The 25252-nt window shown below is 41.7% G+C and overlaps 1 protein-coding gene across 1 annotated transcript in view; it reads right to left on the bottom strand.

Moving 5' to 3' along the window:
* Nucleotides 1-2025: 2025 nt before the first annotated feature.
* LOC144762905 (trypsin I-P38-like) overlaps nucleotides 2026-25252 on the bottom strand; it is an 87203-nt gene continuing 63976 nt past the window's right edge. Inside the window, exon 5 of the mRNA XM_078648202.1 lies at nucleotides 2026-2650. Coding sequence (XP_078504328.1) covers nucleotides 2501-2650 — 150 coding nt within the window. The 3' untranslated portion in view covers nucleotides 2026-2500. The remainder of the gene's footprint in view (nucleotides 2651-25252) is intronic.

Genomic DNA, 25252 nt, shown 5'->3' with positions numbered 1-25252 from the left:
CGGCGAAAATGAAGTTTTTCAGAGCGCAGTGAGTGAGGAGGTAAGTGGGTTTAAAAAGCAGATGCAACCAAGAACACACAATTTAAAATAACAAACTCCCGGCTTTTCGCCTCAGGAGTGCAGCATTACATGTGGTGACGCTCGTGATCAGCGTCACTTCCACTGCCAATCATTGTATTTGTATTTGCATATTTTGGATTCATTAACTAACCAGATGTATTTTTACCTTTGGTAAAGATTCTTACATTGTTTTTTTTTAAACTCTTTTTTATTGGTACGTGTTTAATAGTTTGTGCATACAAGGATTACGTATATTGTGGTAACATTATATTTTTCCACTTCTGCATATTATTTAAGTTACAAATTCTGTCCCTGGGAACAAGCAAGAATCTTAAAAATTATGGAGCACTTCACAATTTTTTGCATCACAGTATTTATCTTATAAACCTTGGTAAGTCTGATTGGCCCCCCAGATGTTCTCCCCCTTTTTGGGGCATCCCCTTCTCTTATAGATCGTGAACTCTGCTTGCCAACACCAGTTCAAGTAATTTTCCCATTCTTCTAGTGTGATGGAACTGCGGCCACCCCCCATCTCTTTGCCAAGTTCAGATTCTTACATTTCAAATAAACGTTTATGGTTTGCACTTTGAGTTTTGAATCAAGTGGATTTTCCAGTGTGGACTTTCCTATGTGGGTTTCTCTGGGTTAAATGTATTATTGCCAGTTTGTATAGGGAGACTTGCCTTTCACGAATCACACATAGCCCTGATCCATCAATCACCCCTATTATTCTAAAAAGCACTGACAAATGTATTAGTGTATATTTAGGCTGTGGAGGATATGCAGAACCATACTTTGTACTTTGCTTTAATGTGGTATTTGTTTTTCATGTTCATGGTGCATGTTCTGCCAGAGTTCTACATGTTACAAAATTAAGGAACACCTTCTATAAGGGACTTTCCTGTGGAATCCTGATGGAGTACCTGTTGTAGAGTTCTAGCAAAGAGCTTCTAAAGAGACTGAAGCACCATGTTGGGTTGTTGACAGTACCTTTAATGGTTATAGTTAACTTAGAGGTTTAGTTGATTGATGACTTCTAGTCATTCCGCTGTTGTTCCAACAAGCTACACATATTCAAAGCATCTCCCTGTTCAATCAAAAGCATTGTGTTGTGTATTCCATATATACTACTTTGTGTTCAATATGTATCTTCTATAGCAAATCAATCGCAGGCGTTTTAGAGGATTTGACTTTGGAAGGTAATTCAAATTGATTTAGGTCCCAATACCTCAAAGCAATCACATCGAACCAGGATACATTTAGCAGAAAATTCTCTTTGGGATTATCATGTGTTCCATCTTGAGGCAATTCCTTAACCTGCCCCGCACCCCCCGCCTCCCTCCCCCCAAAAACAAAATTCTCACTGGCTTGATTTCTAACCGCCTGGTGCGAGGAATCCAAACCCGCTTCTGTAAACGAATAACACACTCAAATAGTACTAAGAAAGAGGATATGTATTTTAAAACTTATTTTAAAATCTTAATGTACTGCATAAAATATGATTGGTAATTTCACAGAATGCAAACATGGTCAGCGAAAACAGCAGGGATATATCTGTCAAGGTTAGTGAATTCTTAGCATCCTAACATTCTCAGGCTATTTATAAGAACTAAGCAAATTTTAGCTAAAGCAGTCAATAGTAAGCTTGTGCTGGGGTTTCTGAGGTGAAGGCCAGAGTATACCTGTGTTCGTTATGAAATAGTGAGTCAGCTATTCTCTATTGCAGCTTGGTCAGGGCTATAAAAGAGGCTAAATTCACTTCTCGCTGTCTCTGATGTTGCCTCGGACTGAGGCTGGTTGATGCTGCAAACAGGTGTGACTTTTGGGGTGATAGTCTTAGTGTGAAGTCCCTCTTTGGCTATGGAGTTTTTATAGTATCTGATTGCTGAGTTTATCTTATATTACAAAAAGAAATGTAAAACTTGCAGACACTAAAGCATCAACAAGAATAAACATTCATGGCAATAAATGCATAATCGTGTTTATTATATTGATTATAGGTAACCAGTATTATAAACATCAAAAACATGTCAGCTTCGACAGTAGGCAGTCTTAATGCAAATGTTTCTATGTAGGTCTTCAAAATATTACACTTTCTATGAGGGAGATAGAAGAGTCTGAAAATATGCACAGAATAGAAATCGTAGAGTTTGATAGTACCAAATGATGGAAATAGAAAAGGTGGAATGAGAATTGGCACAATGTACAAAACAATCTGCTTGTGTGTCCTCCAGCCTCTGACACAGTGCCAGCATCCTCCAACATATATTTAATGAGACAGTACAAAATGTTCATTTAATTTGCATACAAGATTTAATTTGCATACTGCCTGTGTAATAACATAGAGGACATAATGTATGCTTATTTAAGTGTATACATCCTAATTATTTGTTTTGTTTCAGGAATCTATTTATCAATACTACCTATAGGCTTTAATGCTTTAGTTATTGGACATGATGTAATTGATCCAGGCATTATAGTTGCAAACTTTGGTGTAAACCGTTGGGTAGCCCTTCAAGGCGCACTTATAAGCCCAAGAGACAATTCCTTGAAGCTGCCCATTACACACAAGGGGTCCTCCAGAGTCTCCCTGCAAAAGAAACAGAAAGATTTTGCATTAGAGTATATATTTTGCATTTCTTCTGTTGTACTGTCCATTAGTCATATATTATTCAACATTATTATAGTTTATTTACCGATTAGTTGCAAGCATTTACTGGTCTAGGGGAAGTTAGTTGTTTATTGGTGTTATATTACTGATGCAGATTGTTTGAAATGACCCTTTCTAGGGACTTTTTGCTTTTCTCCTTCCCAGTTTTCCATTGCTCTGGATGCTAGCCTGAGAACTTGAGCGTGTTTAACACTATCTACAATAAAGGGACAAGGGGGCTTTTTCCTCTCTGACGAGAGTGGGAGGTCCAGCATAAATGCCCCAGATTCAAAATTCAAAATGAAAGTTATGCTGTTCCTCAGTGATAAAGTATAAGAGCCAGGGAGACCGTGACCAACTCAACCCATGGGGGGTTTAGAGTTGGGTATCTATGTAGTGGATTGTAATACCCTCACACACTCTTTCAGGTGTCATGCTTCATCATCTGGGCTGCTCCTTGTTGGGTCAGCGGTGCAATACCCAAAGGGCTCCCTGTAGTAGGGGCACTTTATCGGAGATCTTTTTCCAATAACCGTATGGTGAAGTGGGGGTGAGGGGACAGAACTGTGTAGATGAAGAATTTTAGGGAGGTGATTTAAAATAGGGTTGGGAGTACCAAGAAAGCCAAACTTTATTGTGGGGGTCTCCTACCCTAAGTAAAAACAAGCAACAAGGCGCTCTCCAAAGCTTAATGTCTTGGGTTAGAGCGTCCTCATTGGTAAGTGAAGGTCAACATGTTTCCCGCTCTAAGTGTATTCTACCTGCAATTTTTTCAGGTGAATCAATGACCTGAACCCGTACTCATGTGTGAGGGCATTACAACCCAGTAATCATAAAAAGGAGGGAGAAAGAGGCTAATGTTAGGTTTGGCCTCTTGATTCTAAAGTATAACACCATAACCCATACTGAAATGGATCATGAGAAGCTAGCCTGTCAGAAAGGAAGTAGCAGGTTTTACCAATTGGATGTACCTGTTTCCAAACAGGTACATCCAATTGGTAAGACCTGCTACTTCCTTTCTGACAGGCTAGCTTATCACGATCCATTGAGTATGGGTTATAGTGTTAGGCATTACAATCCAAACATGGATCCCCAACTCTAAAACCCCCCCTTGGGGTTGAGTTGGTCACAGTCTCCCTGACTCTTATACTTTATCACTGAGGAACAGCATAACTTTCATTTTGAATCATGTTTAACACTGCCTTGCAGTGTCAAAGCGTTGTGCTCATTATGTACATAGTGCGGAACAGTGTATATATGATGGGCTGATTCGAGTTAGCTGTGAAACCCTTGTTGTGGGGTAAGACCTGTACCAAGGGCTTGTATCTCAAATGTGTCTCTGTGGGCCTCCGGTACTGGTTGTGCCATCCACAGAGGTAGCTCATCGATTGTGCCACAGGTTTGCCTTGGTGGGGCCTGTGTGCACTGGTTACTGTTACTCAACTTGGCACTCACAAAGCTGCGTGCCAAGGTTCTGCATGTTTCCTGCTATATTAGAGTTCTCCCTGGTGACAGGGTGTGGTGTTAGGAAGAGGTTGGGCAGGTGTGTGTATGTGTTACTTGGCAGAGCCGTGAATGACACCGGGTGGGGTGTTCAGTATTATGGGTCTTGCTTCTCACAATGGAGTAGCATGAGGGGAATTAGGGAAGGGCTGCCTAGCATCATTTCCTATGGGCAGAATAACAACAGTATGATGTTTGGTATCGATGAATCCGTAATGGTAAATTTTCTCCGGGAGTGGGAAGGGGTTCAACATTACGGTGATGGAAATGTCATTTTGGGAAAGTGGTCATTCGGATGTGTGTGGCTCTGTGTGCCGGAAACCTGTGTCCTAAATCACAACTCGGTGTTAGGGGGATAGCCACATCTGTGCATTCCTGATAGAGGGCCATAAACTAGGGGTTCATGGAAAACTGCAGAATTTTGAGCCTGACGGCCTTTATGGAATGGTTACATGGAGGTGGAATGGGGACCAGGGGAAGGGTCTTGCCCCACTAAAGATTGTGATAAAACCTCTTGGGGTAGGATGGCAGACAGGATATAATTTAGAGAGGGCCTGTGCATTTCAAAGGTGGCCTTCTGAACTGATTGTATCTTCAAAGGACATGGTGGGTATAACTACTGGTGCTTTGGCTTCCGAAAGTAGGGATACTTTCGGATTTGGAACATATTACACTTGTCCGATACTGGGACATTGACACGAGGAATCATTAAGGCAGGAGGGACTGCAACTGGACTATCTACAGACTTGAGGTGGCTTGGAGCTTGTCGTGCTCCATGACGGGGACTATTACTTGGTGGATTTTGCCTGGACGTTGCTGACCTGCAGTGAATGGTAACTGTTGTGGCCTGGGTCTCGAAGTACTTCTCAGAAGGCAAGTGCGCTGGCCTCCTGTCCACAAGTTCCCAGGAACACAAAGGATATCACTCTCTCCGCAAGATCATAAGGACCCCACTGGGTGTGGCGGAGACAAGTGGAAGTGATTGTGGTTGGGCAAAGGACTATTCTGACATACACCACCATCTCATTGTGCAAGAGGAGTGTGTGCACAATGATCAGCAGCCATCGGAGGTGCCGGGACATGAGGAGTTTGAGGAGTGCAGGGGAAGCTTGCCGAGGCCAAGGGATCCATGGTTGAAACCAAGGGGACCTATGCACACTTGTGCTCTAGAGCGTGTGGTGTCTGAGGTGTGTTGGGGGAACCTGAGCCAGGAGCTGAGACTGTTTTTGGCCTCTAGATTGGGAGGACAACCATGCCTGACATTGCAGCCTCTGACCAAGGTCATTGGCTCCCTCTTCCTGGACACATGCCACAGGGTACTTTGTATTGAAAACATCATGATGATATTCGAGGGGGCTTTGTGTGCCTTGTGAGTACCTGCAGCTGACTGCCGGGGTCCATGGCAGGTCACACCTTTGCTGGAGGGGAAAACATTTCTCCAGACAGGGAGAGCTCCAGATTCCTGGGTCACAACCTTTTGTCTACAGGGGGAATAGTGATCCCACCCTCGTGCAGGTGCTGTTGGGTGCCTGGAGGTTTAATCCGGATGGATGAAACTAAGTTACAGTTTCTTTCTGTGTTAGATGGTTCAGACTGTCTAGTCAACAGGGCACTAGGAGGGGCAACGTGTATCATTGCAATCGGAAAGACTGACCATTGCATAAAACTGTAAAGTGTATATACAATGTGTGTGTCATTGTGATTTCAATAGAGATGTTTGACAATTGTGTATAACTGTAAAGTATATATACAATGTGTATCTCGTTTTGATTTCAGTGCGTGTGTGTAATATAAAGACAAGTATTTTTATGCATACGGTATTGAGTCTTTTTGTGACAAAGTCAGTGTGTTGTGAGGGCGGTGTTGTGCCAACTTTTCATGCTGGAGCCTGAAGGATAATCCTGACAGCTCAGTGCCAAGCTACCAGAGGGTGAGCATAAGTTATCGGAGAAATGTATCATACTCATCCTATTTGGAATGGTGGGTTCTGACTGGCTTCGATGTATCTTAGCCAGCTCAAATTCGCTGGGTCTAACACACATGATTCAAGTATCTATAGACAGATATCATTTGTTATAAAAATGTTTTAAGCACATAAACACAGCTGATTGGTAGACTGTTAGATTTGTAAAACAATTTAAATATTGGACAAATGGAATGCTTTTCGCAGAAAAAGTGCTTTATGCAGAACATCTTCTCAGGTAATTTGTTAGCTATTAGACATAAACACCAATCAGGCCACATAGAGCTCATTACCATTGGTTCATACTAGACATAAGCAATATCTACATATCATGTATTCTGCACAACTATGTATTTTGTCCTTGGTCAGGAGTCCTTCGAGGATCGCCACATTGAAGTGGTCATAAGGCCTCTCTGTTTCAGTAGCCTGTAGAGCAAAGCTGGTGGGAGCTTAGTCTTCTGGCAGGCTCACCCAAACAGGACAGATCAAATGGTAGACCAGACAAAGTGTGATCCATTAGTTTTCCAGGTTAGGCACAAGAAGCATGTATGCGCAACAGCAGCAAGGAGCTGAGTCAGTGACTATCTATCCATCATAAATCACATTTTTGAGGTTGCCCAGAAATTCTGGATTGATAATCTCAAATTCCCTCAAGTTTACACCTACAGCACAAACACAACATTCTGTCTTATATGTATGTAAGTATGTAAGTATTCATGTATGTGGTGTTTTATTAGCAGAAACCTAGCTAAAATGGAGCGAAGTTTTGTACAAGACCAAAGGCAAAGATAGTCAATGAATAGTTGAAGGAGAACACATATTCTGAGAGTAAAAGCGGAGTTATTTCATTATAATATAGAGTTCATTAAAGAGATGTGTCTTCACCTCTTTCCTCAATTGCAGCAGGGATGTCATTCTGGAGTCTGGGTGAATAATTGGAGAAGGCCTGTTGCACTGGGTTTTTATTATCTATCTTGCACTTCTTTCTTCACAGACTGATGCACTCTTTGATGTGTCTCAAGCGACCCAGTGTGGTGAAATTGTAAGTCAGCAGTGGGGGGTGGAAACTCTGAAAATGCTGCAGCTGGTTTTGAAGGCAGTGTGGGCCAACAGTTAGATATAATATTTGTATTATTATTTCTGAAATGTTCATACTTAGCAGCTGTTGCACACACACCTAGTAACCCAGATCACACAGTAAACTTCTTTAGGTTAATTCAGTTAGTTTGTAGCCCTACAAGTTCACCCTACTACAATATAAATGGTTGGTGCCCATCATATATTTGTCAGTTTTGGTGCATATGTGTGAACATCTATAGGAGAAAAATGGCATTGGTATTACAAGATACTGTATCCTATGACTAGAAATGAAAAAAACACAACACGGTTCTGGCTTGTGCAGCAGAGCTCTTTATGTTGCAGATGTCTGCAAGAATCAAGCTTGCTTCTCATTTATGCCATTTACTGCTTTAACCATCAAGGTGGACATGGTGCCACTTGTCCCATACAAAACATCATAATAAATGCTTTCTTTCATCTTATCAGTCTCATTCTGATGGTCAATCTAATGTAATGTAATGTAATTGAGCTTATATAGCGCACAGCTACCCGCAGTGGGTTTCCCGGCGCTTGCTTAGGGAACCCTTCCTGGTATTCCCCTGTGAGATAGCAGGGTATCCACAAGGTGAAAGTCAGGCATCCCGCCGCGAGGGGCCGTTGTGGAGATTAAGCAAGCTATTGCCCAGAGTCGCAGAGTGTGAACCCGTGAGTCGAGGAGGCACCGGGGCGAGAATTATCGAGTCCGTGGAATTTTTAGCCCAAGACCCGCCGAGGCAGGGAATTGAACCCTGGTCCAGGACCGATCTCAGCTTCCGGGTCTGCTGCCTCTAACCCCTGAGCCACACTTCTCCACAATCTAACCAGGCATGGGCACTCATGTACATACATTTACATCTGGACTTGGGATCCTTTAGGGATGTGTGGTAATAGGACACTGAACAAAAGTGGGTGGACATCCCTTCACCAACCTCCTGGTTCACCACCTCATATAGAGGTATTTGGACCTCTGCACATTTGACAGCAGAAAACTCTCCTTGCTGGGCAGCTGCTGGCATTCTAAAGCAGACATGGGTGTTTTTCAGGCCTGCCTCTTTTTAGGTCAGGATGTCTGATGGCATGTCCATATTGTGTTTCATACAGCAAGAAGGTGCAGGGAGGAAAACATATTTTTTAAAACCAAGCTGCCACTCTTCACTCGCTAACTTGCAGCCTGTCAGCGACAGTTTTCATTCTTCAAAAATCACTCTAAACTTTGGGGGTTTGTCTTTGAAAAATGCTAGCTGGTTTAACATGCCACCATGGCTAGGCAGATTGATTTCACTGATAAATGGGGCGTGTCTGCACCCTAAACCAAATGCACTGCGAAGTGTGCCACATTGGCTAAAGAAATTGTTCCATTTAAACTGCTTTAGACTAATTTCCTTCATTCTTGTACTCCTCTTCTTTGGTTTACTCTTAGGTAAGTGTCCCCACTCGACATCATGCGCCTTATTTCCAAGTTTCTACTGTTCTGACTGTGCCCATCTGGACCTCTTATAAGAACATGACTGATGCGAAGTTCATCAAAAGGCAGTGTTTATTAAATAAAACCCAATGTATTTCGGGCTAAAAAATGCCCTTCATCAGGGGTCACTGTGAACAACAATGAAAACAACAACCAATCAGTATTGATCGTGCTGCTACAGCATGTTAAATTACTCTTTTTGCAATATGTTTGATTTTACCCAAACTTCTGTTTCTTTACAGGCCCAAATTTGTATTACCCTAAAATACTCCCCTTGTCATGTCACTGTCCACCTCCCAAGATTTACTACATCTGCTGTTTGTGTCAGGTTTGTCCATTTAGTGCACCTAGTTGTTCTATGCACTAAAAGAAAGCTTAGCTTCAGAATTCAGAGACAGCGCTGAAAAGAGCATAGCGAACCCGGCGCGAGGTCCACGAAAAAAGAGCTTCCGTGGAAGCAAAGGCAATGCAAGCGTTCAACCGCCCGCATACATAGAAACAATAGGCACGCCCATAATGCATGCCACAGACACATAAATCTACACACATACTCTACAAGCACACTACACGTTGTGAAGCATCTTTATCACACACATATAATACATACGCCACAGTCATACATACATACGTGCACACACGTCACAAACATACGCAACCACACCAAAAATAAAGTATTCACATATACTATAAATACAACAACACAACAATTCTGGCTATTATTTAACAGGTAATTTTATTTTAGTTCTTTTAATGGTCATAAAGTGAAGGTAGATGCCAGTCACTGGTGGAGGTCTCAGCTCTCATTAGCCTTTGCCTTATCTCTCATCTCATACTGCTCTTTGTGAGTAACCAGCGTTTGTTTTTCTCTTTCGTGTTTGTTCACTGCACTCAGCATGGAGGGTCCAGGAGTTCTTGTAATCTAAATTCCAATATGCAGCAACTTATGATTTCTTAGAGGCAAACCCTTCACTGCTGGGCAATCTCTAGGAGCATTTTTGTGCAGATAGAAAAATTTACTGAATCATCTTGACAGTTACCCTCAATCCTTCGACAAGCATTAACCATTTCACAAGAATAAATTCACTATCCTAACAAACAAGCACACATTTTGAAATATGTCTGTTAACGGGGCTTTAATATTGAAGAAAAGGTTAAATCAGATTTTTTTTAACCAGAAAGTTCTGCTGCAGTTTGATGTCAATTCAGATGTGCCTTCAGAGCTTGGATAAAGGGAAGTTCTTTTTTGAGATCTCTGAGGGCAGAGCCAGTTCCCATGCTAATAAGAAAGGGCCGAGAATGAACAGACCTCCCATTTTGATTTCCTAACTTTTGGCACCCCAAGAAGTAAATATTTGGCAGATTGTACACTCTTTTGAGGTTTATTTCATACAAAGTGGGAAATAAAAACGTCAGGCCCCATATGATGAGTAGTCAGTCATTCATAGGGTCTTAAATTGGACTGTCTTTTAAATGATAGCCAATGTTTGGCTCTTCTTTCTGGTGCCATGTGCTTTCTTGTTCTTGAACCACTAAGCAGTCTCACAGCTGTATTTTGTAGCCTCTGAAGTTTTTGTAGCCGTTTTCTATAATACCCAGTTATAGACGTGACTATAGAAGACACCCAGGCTCGTCAACTCATGCCAACTATTACAGCTAAGAAGGTCTAATGGAAGGAAACCACAAGTGAGTTAGAAGACATTGACTGGGTAGGAGCATTGATGCATCTCAGAGTGGTGGCGATTAAGCTCTGACTAAGGTTGGTCCAATTTAAAATCCTACACAGAGTGTCTTATGATAGAGCACGGTTGCACACTATGGTTAGGTCAGAAACACCTAATTGCCTGCGATGCAAACCCGTCCAAGGCACTTATATACACACCCTATGGGAGTGTCAGTAGATACAATGCTACTGGACGCAAATATTGAAGGAACTCAATGATATCCTGGGGGTGCAGATTCCAATGGATCCAAAAATTTTACTACTGGGCATTTCAACAGATATCGACCTCCCTAGATACAAACCCCTACTAAGTAACTTAGGATTGGTAGGCCCGAAGAGGGATATTGCTCATCACTGGGGAGTTGAGGGCCTGCCCACTTTCACGGAATGGCACGTCAGCATGGATCTGTACATGGGGGCCGAAAGAACAACATATGCTGCTAGAGGATTCCCAAAAAGTTTACCAAAATATGGCAACCAAGGCTGAGATACTACATTTTAGAGACAGAAGGGTCCAGGCTGGATAATACACAACGCACTAGTCAAGATTAGCATGTAATAGACAGATTGTCACACCCATTGGGAATATGTTGGTGGGGAGGGACATGGCCAATTTGGGGAGGGGGAAGGGGAGGCGGAAATAGAGGATGGATCTCCCGAGCGTAATCACTGTATCACGGAATGTAATTATAGACTTTATTAGCATTGAACGTATTATGCACAATGCCTACCTACTGATGTTTTGGCTGATGTTGAAAAGCAAAATAAAAACTGTTAAAGAAAACAACTATTACAGCTAAGGAATTAAATGATGTCTTAGCCTTAATGCCCTGCGGCAAAGCTGCGAGCAACAATGGCTTTCCAGACAAATTTTACCAAACTTTTGCCGGCGAATGACTCCCCTTTCTGTCCAGGCTATTTAATATCATAAAGGATGGGGACGAATTATCATCTCAGTTTAGGGAATTAACAATAGTCAGCTTCTTGAAAGAAGGTAAAAACCCTACAGATGTCAACTCTTATAGATCAATTAATCTCCTTGACACCAACTACAAGCTTTTCATGAAGGTTTGGGCCATTCGTATCAGTCCACTGGCCCAGGGTGTAATTCATAGGGACCAAACAGGCTTTGTCATTGGGCGACTGATGGCTGTCAATACGAGTTTGTTGCTCCAGGCAATCAGCTTTTTCTCGCTTAAATAGATGAAGACAGTGGTTATCATGGTTGACGCAGAGAAGGCATTCAATCTGGTTAACTTGGAGGCGTTGCGTTTAGGCCTGCAGAGGTTTGGGTTCCCTTTAAACTTTGTCAGCATGTTATCAAAAGTCTATCATGGAGCCAACACTCAAAGTCATGTAAATTCTCATCTAGCTGGTATGTTTGCAATAAAGAGGGGGACTTGACAGGGGTGTATTCTTTCACCTATTTTATTTTCATATTTTATAGAGCCTTAGCCAGTTAGCATTCAAGTTTATCAGGCTATAGAGGCAAGGTGAAACTCTTTGCAGATTATATTATCTTGTACTTGAAACCAGAAAGGGGAACTATTTAGAAGGCACTCAATGAATTTGATCAGTTTAATAATATTGGGGGCTATAGGATCAACCCAACAAAAACAGAAGTCCTGCTTTTTAGCTCTCCTCATGAGGTTCTTCCAGCATTTCTGCACACTCAAGTAAGACATCAGACACCTATTCGGTATTTAGGGGTATATGTCTCTCAGGATTATTCGAACATATTTCAGTGTAAGTATCTCCCAATGTTTTATAAGACAAAGAGGCTACTTGAAAAATTTACTCTCCTCCCCTTGATTCTCATAGGTAGAGTAGCCCTAATTAAGTTGTCTGTTCTCCCGCTTTTATTATTTCATTTTTCAAACATTCCCATTAAAGTTAAGAATAGTTATTTTACAGATTTAGATGTGCTTTTAAGGGGTTTTATTTGGAATAATAAGGGTTATATATGCTGCCCTCCAGCTGAATATCCTTCAGGGAGTGTTGGCTGTTCCCTATTTTCAAGGTTTTTATTAAGCGCCACTTCTACATCTTTGTGCCAGAGCTTTGGAAGGAGACGGAACCAGATATAAGTTCCGAGCAGATATCAGTGCTAGGCTTATGAGTCTATATCATTGTTACAAAATTTCCTCAAGCTGTCTGTTCCTAAAGCTCAGGGAGTTATGCTATATAGGCCTGAAAATACCATCGGCCATAGTCTCTCTTTGGGAACAAGCCGGGCTCAGAGAGGTGGGCCATTTCTTCCTTCAAGGTAGATGGATGACTTGGCTCAAAATCTCAGGCCGGTGTAGTGAATCTGTCTCACACCTTTTCCTTAGTTATCACTAGATCTTATTGTTTCTTAAAGATTATAATTCCGATAATTGCAGAACAGTAATACTATATTTCAAGTCTTTTTCAGGTCAAGGTTGACCGGAATAGGGGATAGGGTTTATCCACACAGTATCAATTAACAACATGCTGGATAAAATACGGTCAATACCTCATTGTGATTTCTCAGTGAGATATTGGGAGACTATATCGCGTCTAGGTCATAAATCATTGAGAGCGGCAAACTTAAAAAGGATGTCTTTTATCTCTCGCTTGATGGCCTATTATACCCTGGAGACAGTAAATAAAATGCACCCGGCTCTCGAAAATTGTTGTTTCCGCTGTAAGCATCAGGGTGAAAAGGGCTGGCTACATATCTTGTTCTGGATTAAGGGCCATCTGGTCTAAGCTAGCATCTGTGTTAAATTTAGTTCACGGGGAAATAATTGAGGTCAATCCAGCTTTGGTACTTATCTTTTTTTTACATAACAGGAAATCTCGAAATGTATCTTAATCAAGGCAGAGGTTTCTGGCAACCGTTTTCCCTGTCGCTCTCTCTCTGATGTTGCAAAGGTGGCGAACTTCTAGGGTTCCAAGTTATCATGAATGGTTTAGCGAAATGATCAGAACAAAGCAGTTCGAGAAAGCATATGTCAAAAGGGATGGGGGTCTAAAGCGATTCCATGCCTCTTGGCAGTAATTGGATTCAATTTTTAATCAAGACTCTGTGGTCTAGTATGGTCCAGTGCAGCTTTGCCCCATTATGGGTCGTATAATCCTCAGATCGAGATGACGCTGTTCCATTAGGAATCCCGAGGACATGTTTGTAAACGTATTTTTTTGGGCCCACTGGCCTGTAATGCACAGGAGCACTTTGTATTTTTTTATCTAGTTCTTTGCACATTATAAAGATGTATGCTTAATCTAGGAATACAACTTGAAGTACTAGGATCCACTTCACACTGTAGGAATGATTAGAAAGCTTTGCACTTTATAAGGCCGTATATAGGCTTACTGATATAGCGGTGCTGAACGCACAGGTAAAGCGCTTAGGAATCTGAAAAATCCATTTGGGGGCTCTATTGTACCTCTAAGTTGCTGTATCTTTTTATAATGACAATATTCTTAATGATCTATGCTATTTATGTATCTTTATTCTCGATCTGTTAAAAAATATATATATTTTTTTTAAATACCCATGTAAAGGCTCTTATTAAAATCAATTCAGGCAGAATGTTTGCCAACATCATGTTTACTTTGAGGGTGAAACCTATTACCACATTTTTCTTTTTGTTTTAGGTGGTAAATGCCAACACTTACTTTATTGACCTATGTTTTAATGGCTAGGTCGGATTTCATCCAGACTATTAGCCACGTGCCCAGAAGAGGGACATACCTAATAACCTAGAAGAAATAGCTTGAATTTTGGAGCCTAACTAAAACATTCAACAAGCATTGGCATATCCAATAGGTCTCGCTTTTGGGACCTTCTTAGTATTTAGTTATGCAGCACAATATCCTTGGTGCAACAACATCAGCTGTTGCATGGCTAAACCTTGTACCTTATAAGTGTTTAGTCATGCAACAGTTGATGTTGTTGTACCAAGGATATTGTGCTCCATAACTAAATACTTATAAGGTCCCAAAAGCGAGACCTATTGGCTATGTCAATGCTTGTTTAACAAGTAAGTAAAATGACACACAACACGATGGACGGGGAGAGGTGATCTTAAGTGGTTCTTTACAGTTCCCCAAACATGTTACTCTGCACTTCAACTCATCTTTCCACACCCGTTGGTCCCCATTTTACAACAACAGATGCTGTTCTGACCTTCACCAATAAAGCAGATTTATAGTTCCAGGAGTCTTGCTATGTAGGAGCTGCAGTCGCCTACACGCCTGCTGCATCCTGCTTCCTTGCATCATCCAATCACTGAAAACACAGACAGCAGACCTCGCCGCTAACATAAATGAAGGACAGTCCATCAGGGAGGCAACAGAAATCAGCATAGCTGTCAGAACACACAACAATCAACACCACAGATGTAAGGTCAGAGACCAGCAGTGCGCCAGAGCATTTGGTAATTTCCAGATAGGTCACTTAGTGTCTTTAAGGTCTGCTAGGGCTGGGATAGAATCACTTATACCACATGCAGAGTGTCATAAGAGGCGCAGTCCTAAACCTTCTGTCCGTTTAAGCCTCCAGCCTTGCTGGAAATGTTTAATATATGAACGAGTCTAATTATCACGTAATCTAAAATCATCCAAACATCTGGAATATTAATGCCCAAGTTTTTAATTATCTAAATACCATAGAGCCACCCAATTATCCCCCAGGGACTGGGTATGATCAATAACAAAATACAATTGTCCCTAAAGGAATTATTTCTACCGCCTTGTTATTCTAGAATTACGTCACTGAGGTGGAAATCCAAATTATAGACCAATACGAGGACACAACCCTTCTAGTGCCTCATCTTCTTCTTCCCCTTTTTTATCAAGGGGCCAACAACCTCCGAGAGGGTGGGCTCGGAACCCCAGGAGAGGCTGGTATCGCAACCAGTATACCCCGGGATTCCGACAGACTCGCAACAATTATTACGAGTGGTAGACACCTTGCCTGAGATCATTTTGACTAATACTGGTAATTTGAATATGGAGGTGGTTCCAATCTTCAATTTATCTGCATATGAATTGAGCAGAAAAGAAATTGAGGTACTTAGTCATGGGCTATCTTTTGTCCCCACCAATCGAAATTATGCTTTCACCACAATGGTGGAAATGTATAAATTCTTCAGAACTGTACGTTTAAAACATTTCTTTTCTAAGGCACCATTGAATATCCTGAATACTAACATTACTGGGCTTAGATGTCCATCAACCTTTTTTCCAGCTACCAGTTTAATGCCCAAAGAAATCATTACGTTTGAAAATGTGGTCCTCACGGAAATAGAACAAATGTTTCAAGAGAGAAAATACATAAAGTTCAATTTCTCGAAAGAAGAGCAAAGCACATTGAAATCCCTTTCCAACCGCAATGACTTAATCATCAAACCCGCGGATAAAGGGGGAGGGGATAATTGTACAAAATAAGACTGACTATGACCAAGAAGCACTGAGACACTAGGTAATCCTACACACTACAAAAAACTTTTGGCTGATCCCACCGCCAGAATTCAAAAGTCAATTTTAAGACTAACAACAATAGGCTTGGAAGGGTTATGCCTAAGCAAAAAAGAATTTGATTATATGAATAAAAAGGACTACAGTATACCGGCTTTTTACACACTGCCGAAAATTCATAAGTGCAGCCAAAAACCCCCAGGAAGGCCCATAGTGGCAGGATGTCAGTCAGTGTTACAACCACTAGCTGAATATGTGGATTACTTTTTTAAACCGTTTGTCCCTAAGACTAGATCGTATACACAAGACAGCAGAGATGTTATCTGTAAATTGGAAGGGAAGGAATATAATCCGAATGTGAATATTTTGGCAACAATGGACATTGAAAGCCTGTATTCAAATATTCCACAAGATCAAGCTTTAATGGTTATAGAAGAGGTCCTGGACCATCGGATTCGTCAACACCAAGTCCCAACCAATTTAATTTTAGATTGTGCACGTATAGCCCTTGAAGAAAACTATTTTTTGTTTACCACCGACTTCTATGGTCAAGTGAAGGTGGTGGCAATGGGCGCAAATTTTGCACCCGACATAGCCAATCTTTTTGTGGCTGCATTCGAAGAAAAGGTGATCTATAACAACAGCCCTTATATCTCCAACCTTAACCAATATTTAAGATACATAGATGACGTGTGTATTGTATGGAAGGGCTCACAAGTTGAACTTAACAATTTCCATCTTTGGCTTAATGCGCAGAACCAACATCTACAATTCACACTAGAAAGCAACACAGATTACACCAGTTTTTTAGATCTAACAATAAAAAATGATGAGGGGCATCTGTCCATGAGTCTATACACAAAACCAATGGCCAGAAATACTCTGCTAAAGTATAATAGCCATCATCCGCGGAATTTACGGGATAATCTCCCTTTCGGTCAATTTTTAAGGATAAGACGCAATAGCACCAAAAGGGAAGACTATTTCAGGGTGCCTAAGCTGTTGTCTACAAAATTGGTTATGAGGTCGTATCCATATCGGCTGGTAAAGAAAGCTATGAAAAGGGCATGGTACTATGACAGGCAGGCATTGGTGCACAAAGAGGAGAACATACATGATGTGATTGAGGTTACACAACCCATAACATGTTTAACTACCTTTGGTACAGAGTCCAACGCTATCACCAAGATAATAAGAAACAACTGGTACCTTATTAAAAAGGTCGAACCACATTTAAGTCTACCCCGGTTCGCCTTCAAAAGGGCAAGAAACCTTTGTGACTACCTGGTAAGGGCTTACAATGAACCAGTACCCATGACAATACAAAATATCTGGGGTCTTCCCCCAGTGGTAGGACATTTCCCTTGTGGCAATTGTACTGCTTGCGCCACCACTGTCACTATTAAGGGTTGTAATCTCAATGGAACAGAATTTGTGTTTCGCCATCATTCCAATTGCCTAACAAAAACGTAATATATTGCATACAATGTCCATGTTCCTTATCATACATTGGAAAAACAACCCAGGAAGTGAAAAAACGTATTGTACAGGACCAGTCGCGTATTCGTTGTAATGTGTTGAATGCGCCTCTGGTAGAACATTACCAACAGATGTCTCATATGCCTACACAAATGCAATGGTTTGTTTTGGATGTTGTGAAAAACAATAGGAGGAACACTAATGTGGATCGTTTGTTGACTCAAAAAGAAAACAAATTAATATGGACCTGCAATACAGTTGAAAATGGTTTAAACTCATTCGTTGAATGGCATACTTTAGCGACTTTGTAAAGCAGGTACCATTGAATCAATCTAACAGGTGTACTGATATTCAACTTTAACCTGGCGATCTGCTTGACCTTTGTGATTCTGGTTTAGTTTTTACCTTCATAACAATAGGATCAATCTAGACGGTGAGCATATGACTACATTATGATACTTCAACATGGCCACCGAATCCGACTTTCCATTGACTGTTGTGTCTACGGTTGGAGTCTTTTGTAGTAAGTAGTGTTATCAAGAATCTTGGTCGCGATGGACAATTGAGTTCAATTTCACTATTGTTTTTGATCCGTTTTTTATTAATCGTTCCATTAACTCGTAACTTTTTCGCATGCGTCTATCCGCTGTGTAAAATAGATCATGGATACCAGAATTTATTCTAAAGCTATCTAGTTGATCATAGTGAGACATAGCAAGTAACTATATAAGGAGCGCTACTCTCATTTCAAATATCTAGTCCACTACAAGATGGCCGCGACTATTTGCAGCCTTTTTACGTCATCTTCTACAAGGAGGTCCCACTCTTTAATCTAAACGAGACGAATGGTTCTGCACTCGAACTCGGGGAGTTGAGGATCACGGATTCAGTGGCACGGATCTGGCAGTTTCCAAATAAGTAAGTTAGTTACGCTATGTGTGGTAGCTTTAGAATCGCTGTTGGACTCTGTGAGTCTAATAATTACTGCTTTTAGACTAAGACTCTGCTTATATTGCAGGTGTTGAGAGGCGGTTTTGAACTGCGAAGTAAGTAATTAGACACGTGTGGTGGTGTTGCATGGGCTCTAACTTTGTTAATGGTTTGTATGTAGATAAGCAGTTAGACTAAGGAGTTTTTTCACCTTATTTTTTCAGATGGGAAGTGACAATAGATTAAGACTATGTGAGTATTTTCTTGTCCTATATAGGACCTCTGTTAACAGCATACAGAGGACATAAGACTATTAACTTAACTTTTAAATATGCTCTTTCCAGAACTTGGGCAGATTGATATTGCTCGATAAGAAGGACACCCCTCTAGTAATTCTCACACTTACATGTAAGTGTCAAGCTGTTTTTAAGAGTCGTTGTTAGTGTAGTTTTGTCAGAGTGTGGTCTTGAGTACAATGACGGATGGTGGCATGCCTTTGATATGGCACTATTTGCGGTTTTGGTAGCACTTTGATTCACTGAGGATTTGTTTTATTTGTTTTCTTTATGCGTGAACAAACGATACCTTCCTGTGCAGGAATAAAGTAGAATTGTATGTTTTTTAGAATAAATGTATATTTGTGTAACTTCATCGTCCTGATGATGGTCCTACGGATCGACAAGACCAACGAGGGACCGAAACGTCGACATCTAGCACCGTTTTGCGTAATTTTTCATTTGTGAGATGATGTAGTAGATGGAATAATATGGTTGATTTTCATCTGTAATGGTGTTTCAATTATCCATTATTCGAGCAAAAGGTGTTTTTGCACTGCTGTTAATAAGAATTTAAATTATCAGCTTTGTGGTAGTTGCCAAAAAACATGAAAAGAAATTGAAAGAAAAAAACTTTGATATAAACAAAAATAAATACAATGTTTTGATACACTGGAGTATTTTGCTTAAGTTCATATATTCCTTTCCTGCTTGTTTCATTAATGATCACGTTTGTGACGTAATTCTAGAATAACAAGGCGGTAGAATTAATTCCTTTAGGGACAATTGTATTTTGTTATCAAGTTTTTAATTAGCTATCATTTAACCAGTTTGTCGGTGCCACCAATGTTAGCAAAGAATGAATGTGAAGCACAGAAAGGTGCATTAATTTAACAACACTACTCAGTGTGGTCAAGATTGAGAAGTACATATTCAAACCCTGTTCTCTTGCTTCCACTGTCCAGAACTTAGCCACTAGACTGTTTCTTTATTAGAACCAACAACCCCTACCAATGGTCCATTAGACTAGTATTGGTTGGAACGTTAAGTGGACTTAAAAGGCCATACATACCCTTACAAACTGGACGACCAGAAACACCAAATATGCTAGTCAAGGTCTACTCTCAGAAGGTGAAAAGCACGGTTTTGGATTTGTTTTAAAAATGGCAATAGAATCTAATATTTATTTGATACAGCAGCAACTTACAACCATCTGTTGGGAAGTTAAAACGAAGCTTCCTGAAACTGCCTGCCAATTTAAAAGCACCAGGCAAAGAAAGGTACCAATTTGGCCCGATGCATATAATGAATGACCCAGAGCAGAGAAAGGAAAATGTGCCAACATCTTAAGAGATATTTCCAGGGGACTGGCAGATTCAATAAATCACATGATGTGGCCTGTTACACAGCTCAGTGTTTTCATCCACAGCCTGCTGAAATCTGTGCGTGATCGGCATGTCGCAGCTTCAAATGCTAGCAGGGCAGAATTTGCCTACTGCAGTTCTCACGTAGTTTTACAGACCCCAAAAACAACTCAAGGCCTTCTTTGGGTTTGATGGACAGGGTATGCCATCAAACACATGTCGAAATTATAGTCCGCCATATTACAAGTGCATCACAGTCAAAGACAGCAGAACCTCAAGTATGGTGGGTAGCAATCCACCAATTTTTCAGACTACCCTTCCGCAAAACTCCAAATAAGTCTATTTTATAATCAAGCATTACTAAAAAAGCACGGTTCCAAGCAAAATATCAGCATTTCTATATCAATGACCAAGACTAGAACACCTTTTTTTACCTTAAACCTTACATTTTAGAGTTACTACTACAAATAGATGTGTGGCCGCCGCGTTTTGTAATGTTGTTAATAAAAATGTTATACCACCAACAGACGAAAATAATTTAAACTGCAACTGCAGATCAAAATAAATATTTAGGTAAAGCAGAGTATCGCCAGGCATCCTTCCAAATTCGGAGTAATTTAGATGATTTGACCCTGGCCATTCATTCAATGTGTTCAAATTACTTTGGAGTTCAAGCAGAAGGCAAACTGCATATTACAAGCATAATGCAAGCACTTAGAGCGAACAGGAATATTAACAATGCATGGCCTCTAAAGAGCGGCAAAGTGAAGGGAACCTGGGAAGAAATCAATCAGCATACTGATGCATCAACTCTGCAGCCGCCTGCTATTCTAAGGACGAGTTCCCAATTATGCTGGAGACATTAATCACGGCCGCGCGGCCATGAAAGCGAAAGTAATTGCGGTGAAAGCGATCGCAAGGATGTGCGCGCGCAGCAAAGATTGAGAGGCGGAGCAAGGCGCCAGTGCTTGTGCACGTAACCGCAGGCTGATGGCTGGCGGGTAGCACTCTAAAAAGCCCTTTACTAAAGTCGAGCAAGCAGTGCATACGCTGCTCTAGGCTCGACTTAAAATGCCCTGCTGCACTGAAAAAAAAAGAAAAACTACTGCTTTCTGTATACATTGAAGCTCTGAGGTAAATAATTTAATGTGTAATGTTCCAGGATGCATTTTGGATCTAAATATTCCCTCATGGATAACAATGCAAGCATTTTATTGGATAAAGAAAATACATTGAACAACCTATAGTATCAGGTGAGAAAGAAATACTCCTCTCTATGGAGCCAAAATTCACTTTAGGCAACATTCTACAGAATTGTTAGCAGTAAGTAGTACAGATAGCTGCTTTGTCAAGCCAGACTTAAAAATTAAATATAGCACTGTTAAAAAAGTGCAGCTCTTGCTCAAGTGGATATTCCTCTTACAGTTCAGCTAGTTCTCAAGTGATCCTTGGTGTGGTTACTCTGTGCAGTTGTTTACATCTTCACAGATGTTCTCGTTAGGAAAAATAGTGCTACTCCCATTCATATAACTCTGTCTCTTCTACCTCTGACAGGTCAGTGCACAATGACTATGGACTTTTATTTAAATAATTCACTTTGATGTAACAGGTAGAAACTTCAAATGCATTGAGAGTAGTAGGTATTGTTCATTGTGTAATATGTGCAAATCTTTAAACCTAATGAAAAGCAAATTGCTTTTGCAAGGCTGGACTGGGAACCAAAACCGGCCCTGGCAAAGTGCTCGGCCGGCCCCCCTACCCCTTCCCAAAGGGGGGGGGGGGGCAGGGGTGCGGCTGAGCTGGTTGCCAGGGCCCGTTTTTGGCCGATTTTGTTACAGAGCCGATTTTGCAGCTATGCTGCAATTACGGCCCTGTAACATACAAAAAGTCCCCCAGGGGCCCCAAACCCGCCTCCACCCATGCGGCGCACCGGGGGATTGCCCAGTGCCCGCAACGGCCAGTCTTTTGTTTCCAATCAGAAGGGTTGTCTTGTACTTGTTATGCTTTGAGCTGGGAAAGTCAGCAGGGTAAGGCTTCAAGTTACCTGCATCCAGGTGTGGAAAAGTAAATTTTGCCATGTTCTGTGTCCCTACGTGTTCCCCATGTTATGTTATATGTGCACGATTAATATGCATATGTATTCCTCATGATCGATTAAAGACGCAATTACAGCTGTGTCCATCTCTAGTATGCCAGTTCCTAGTTTTCGTGAATACAACGAGCATCAGGCCTATGTAAAGCTACGTTGCCACGTTTCTCAGTGTGCACGTTATTTCATTGTAAAGTCCCTGTTTCTAGGCCTCAAAAGGGCCCGGACTCAGATTCAGCTCCTGTCTCCTGAACCCTCGCTGAGGAGCGATACAGCCCCCACCTGTATCCCTGACCCTTCACTTACTTCCTGCCTCACAGTGCCCGGCTCGGCCTGGCTCTGCCTGTCAGTCTGCCAAGAGTATGTTATGATTCTAGTTATCAGTCCAGCTCTCCTTCTCTGCATTCCTAAGCTACTGAATCGCATCAATAGTTTCAGTCATCGTCTAGCCTTTACGTCTCCATGTAAGAGAAATACTGTATTTATGGTCATTTAATATTCCTCAACACGTACTACATGTAGAATAATTCATGCACCAGTCTTAGAGTCTGTTAGCCTTTACCCTGATAACTTTTGGATTCTATCAACATGTTCTCTAAACATCAGATACTAGATAGTGTTTAGGTACATGTCGCTCTGACTCTCCAGACTTCAGTCCCTGCTCCTAGCGCAGAAGTCATAGCCCCCAGCTTCTCCCTAGTAACACGTCATTGTTAGTTTGCGTGCACCAGTAGGTTAGAGGTCCCGGCTCCTTAGGTAGCCCCCTCCATGTTTCCACCCCATTTATGACATATTCTGTTACGTTTACATCACATGTCTATGTACACGCCTCTTGTTACACCTACTATCACCCTTATCTCTCGCGACTGTTACAGGCCCCACCCACTGTCACACCTACTGTATGTACTGTAATGCAATTGTTTTAGTATATATACTTGTGTATTGTTATTAAAAGCTAGCGCGCTCATTCCAGATCCTGCCCGACAGCTGTCGGGGCCCCCCTGTTGGCTAGCCATCCCAGATCTTGCCCGTGCAGGTTGTCCTGTTCCTGTCCTTTATGCTGTATTAAAACCTGCAAACTCCTACTACCTCGAATCTTGACTCTTATTTATTGAGCTATCTGTTATTGTTATGTCCAGTCAAAAATAGAGGTATTATTTATTTATTTACCACATAATGGCGCCCGAATAGGGACTTGCCCTTTCCCCACGCGCCGGTGAAGCCACGCAAGCCCCCTGATCCTCTGCAGCCGTGACGGAACCATACCGTGCACGTGCAGATATTTCTGCTTCAAGTATCCCTCAGGCCCACGGAGGAGACGGAGGTTGCGGTCCAGCATCCAGACGAGGCGGTGGAGGAACGCGGCGAGTCCCGACCAGAGCCCAAGCCGAGAGTCCAAGGTCCGAGGTATCCGGAGGCCCACCCGTAACAGAAGTCCGAAGTTCGTCCGTCCGGCGTCGAAGCAGTCCAGTCCAGTCCGAGGCCTTCCGTTCTTGCTGCCCGGTGAGTACCATTGCTGGGGTAGTATCTAGACAGGGTCAATTGCATTGTCTCTGGTCCGTGGGTTTGGGGTACACAGATCCAACACGAAGTGTCCACTTAGGTGGATGCGGGTCCTGACGTGTCTCTTTATGAGACCGGTAAGTTTCGTACTGTTTTAGCAGTGCATCTAGTTTCTGTTCTAGTCCGTTCTGTTCTCGAGAAATTCATGTATTCTGTTTTCAGTATTCCAGGTAGTATTTTGTCAAAACTGTTAATTTAAATGTCATTCATGTATTTCAATGTCGTGGTATGAATGTGTTGTTTAGTAATCATCGTGTTCATTGTGTATTGTATTGTGTCTAGACTCCAGCCCAGTCATGCCATTGTTTTCCAAGTTACGTCAGTTAAAAACTAGAAAAGGTCTGTTAGAAGAAGCAGTTCCTGTCCCGCCTAGGGACAGTCCAGGTCATTTTATGTATCAAAAGCATGGCATAAGTGCCATATTATATCTAGATTTATGGGTGGAGTACACCAAACAGTTAGAAGAAAAGTATAGATGGCCCGTATCGGGTACATGGGATGCCGAGTGCATCATGCGAGTAGAAGAAGTATTATGGAAAAAGAAAGCCAGACAGTCACAGAAAGATGCCATCAAGTTATGGCGCAAAGAATCTCATAAAAGAACCGAAAAAGAAATCAGAAAGTCAGAATTAAGTAGAGAATCCTTAGAAAGAGCCCAAGAAAGGGAATTAATCGAAATAGGTGAACGAGTTAAAACCGAACAGTCAGACAGACAGAGGAATGCCCTCATTAAGGGTATGTATCCTCTTCTTGCCGAGGGCTTGCCAAAAGCAACCCCGGAAGCACCATGTAATTTTCCGCCACCCTTAGTTCCGACCAAGCTACGTCACAAACCGACCGCAGCTGATATTTTTCTCTCGTCCTATTTGGACGACACAGTCCCAGAATATGCAAATCCTGTTCCGCCAGCTCCTGTAAATAATGTAAATCCTGTTCCTCCAGTCACCGGGGCACCTGTTACAACACCTGTTACGGTACCCCCGGTCCAGCCCGTAGTACAAATTCCCGCTACTTCAGTCACTCTGCCAGCTCGAAGAGTATCAGTCGACGATTCCAGTTTAGGGGCCGCGGGAGGAGGTCCTCCTGGTACCCCGCCGCCAAGTAGACGTTTAGGAGCAGTCGAGTTACATGAACGTGCGTTACAGCGTACGCCTAAATATAAGTCCATTGCAGAAATCAGGCGACTTCTTACTGAATGCTGTTATGATCCAGTCCCAGGCGAGGATAGTATGGTTATATATTCCGTACGTATAAGGCAGGTGTCCGAGTATTTGGTCACCCTACCGAATGTGAAAGAAGATCTAGACAGAATGTATCGTTTCATTCGTACAGGAGACGATCCAGAAAGTATTGGTGAAGTCATGTCTCTCAGGAAAGCTGAGATCCAGTTCATGTTATTAAAGTTTCTGATCAATTGTTTAATACGGGAACAAGATTCCCCGACTAAAGATCCGACCGAAATGAGAATTCTGACAAAGTGGAGTGATAATATAGCCGAGGGTAAGCACAAGACACTCAATAGTATAGAGAGTATGTACAAGAAAATACGTAAAGAAATAATAAGGTTACATGAACAACGCAAAGAAGCACAAGTAAGCGAGAAAGAAAATGACTCTTCTACTGAAGAGGTAGACGACGAGAATAC

The sequence above is a fragment of the Lissotriton helveticus genome, chromosome 6, assembly GCF_964261635.1.
Source record: "Lissotriton helveticus chromosome 6, aLisHel1.1, whole genome shotgun sequence".
Classification (NCBI taxonomy): domain Eukaryota; kingdom Metazoa; phylum Chordata; class Amphibia; order Caudata; family Salamandridae; genus Lissotriton; species Lissotriton helveticus.
Note: the sequence above shows the minus strand (reverse complement) of the source record. Positions and strands in the feature narration are given on the sequence as shown.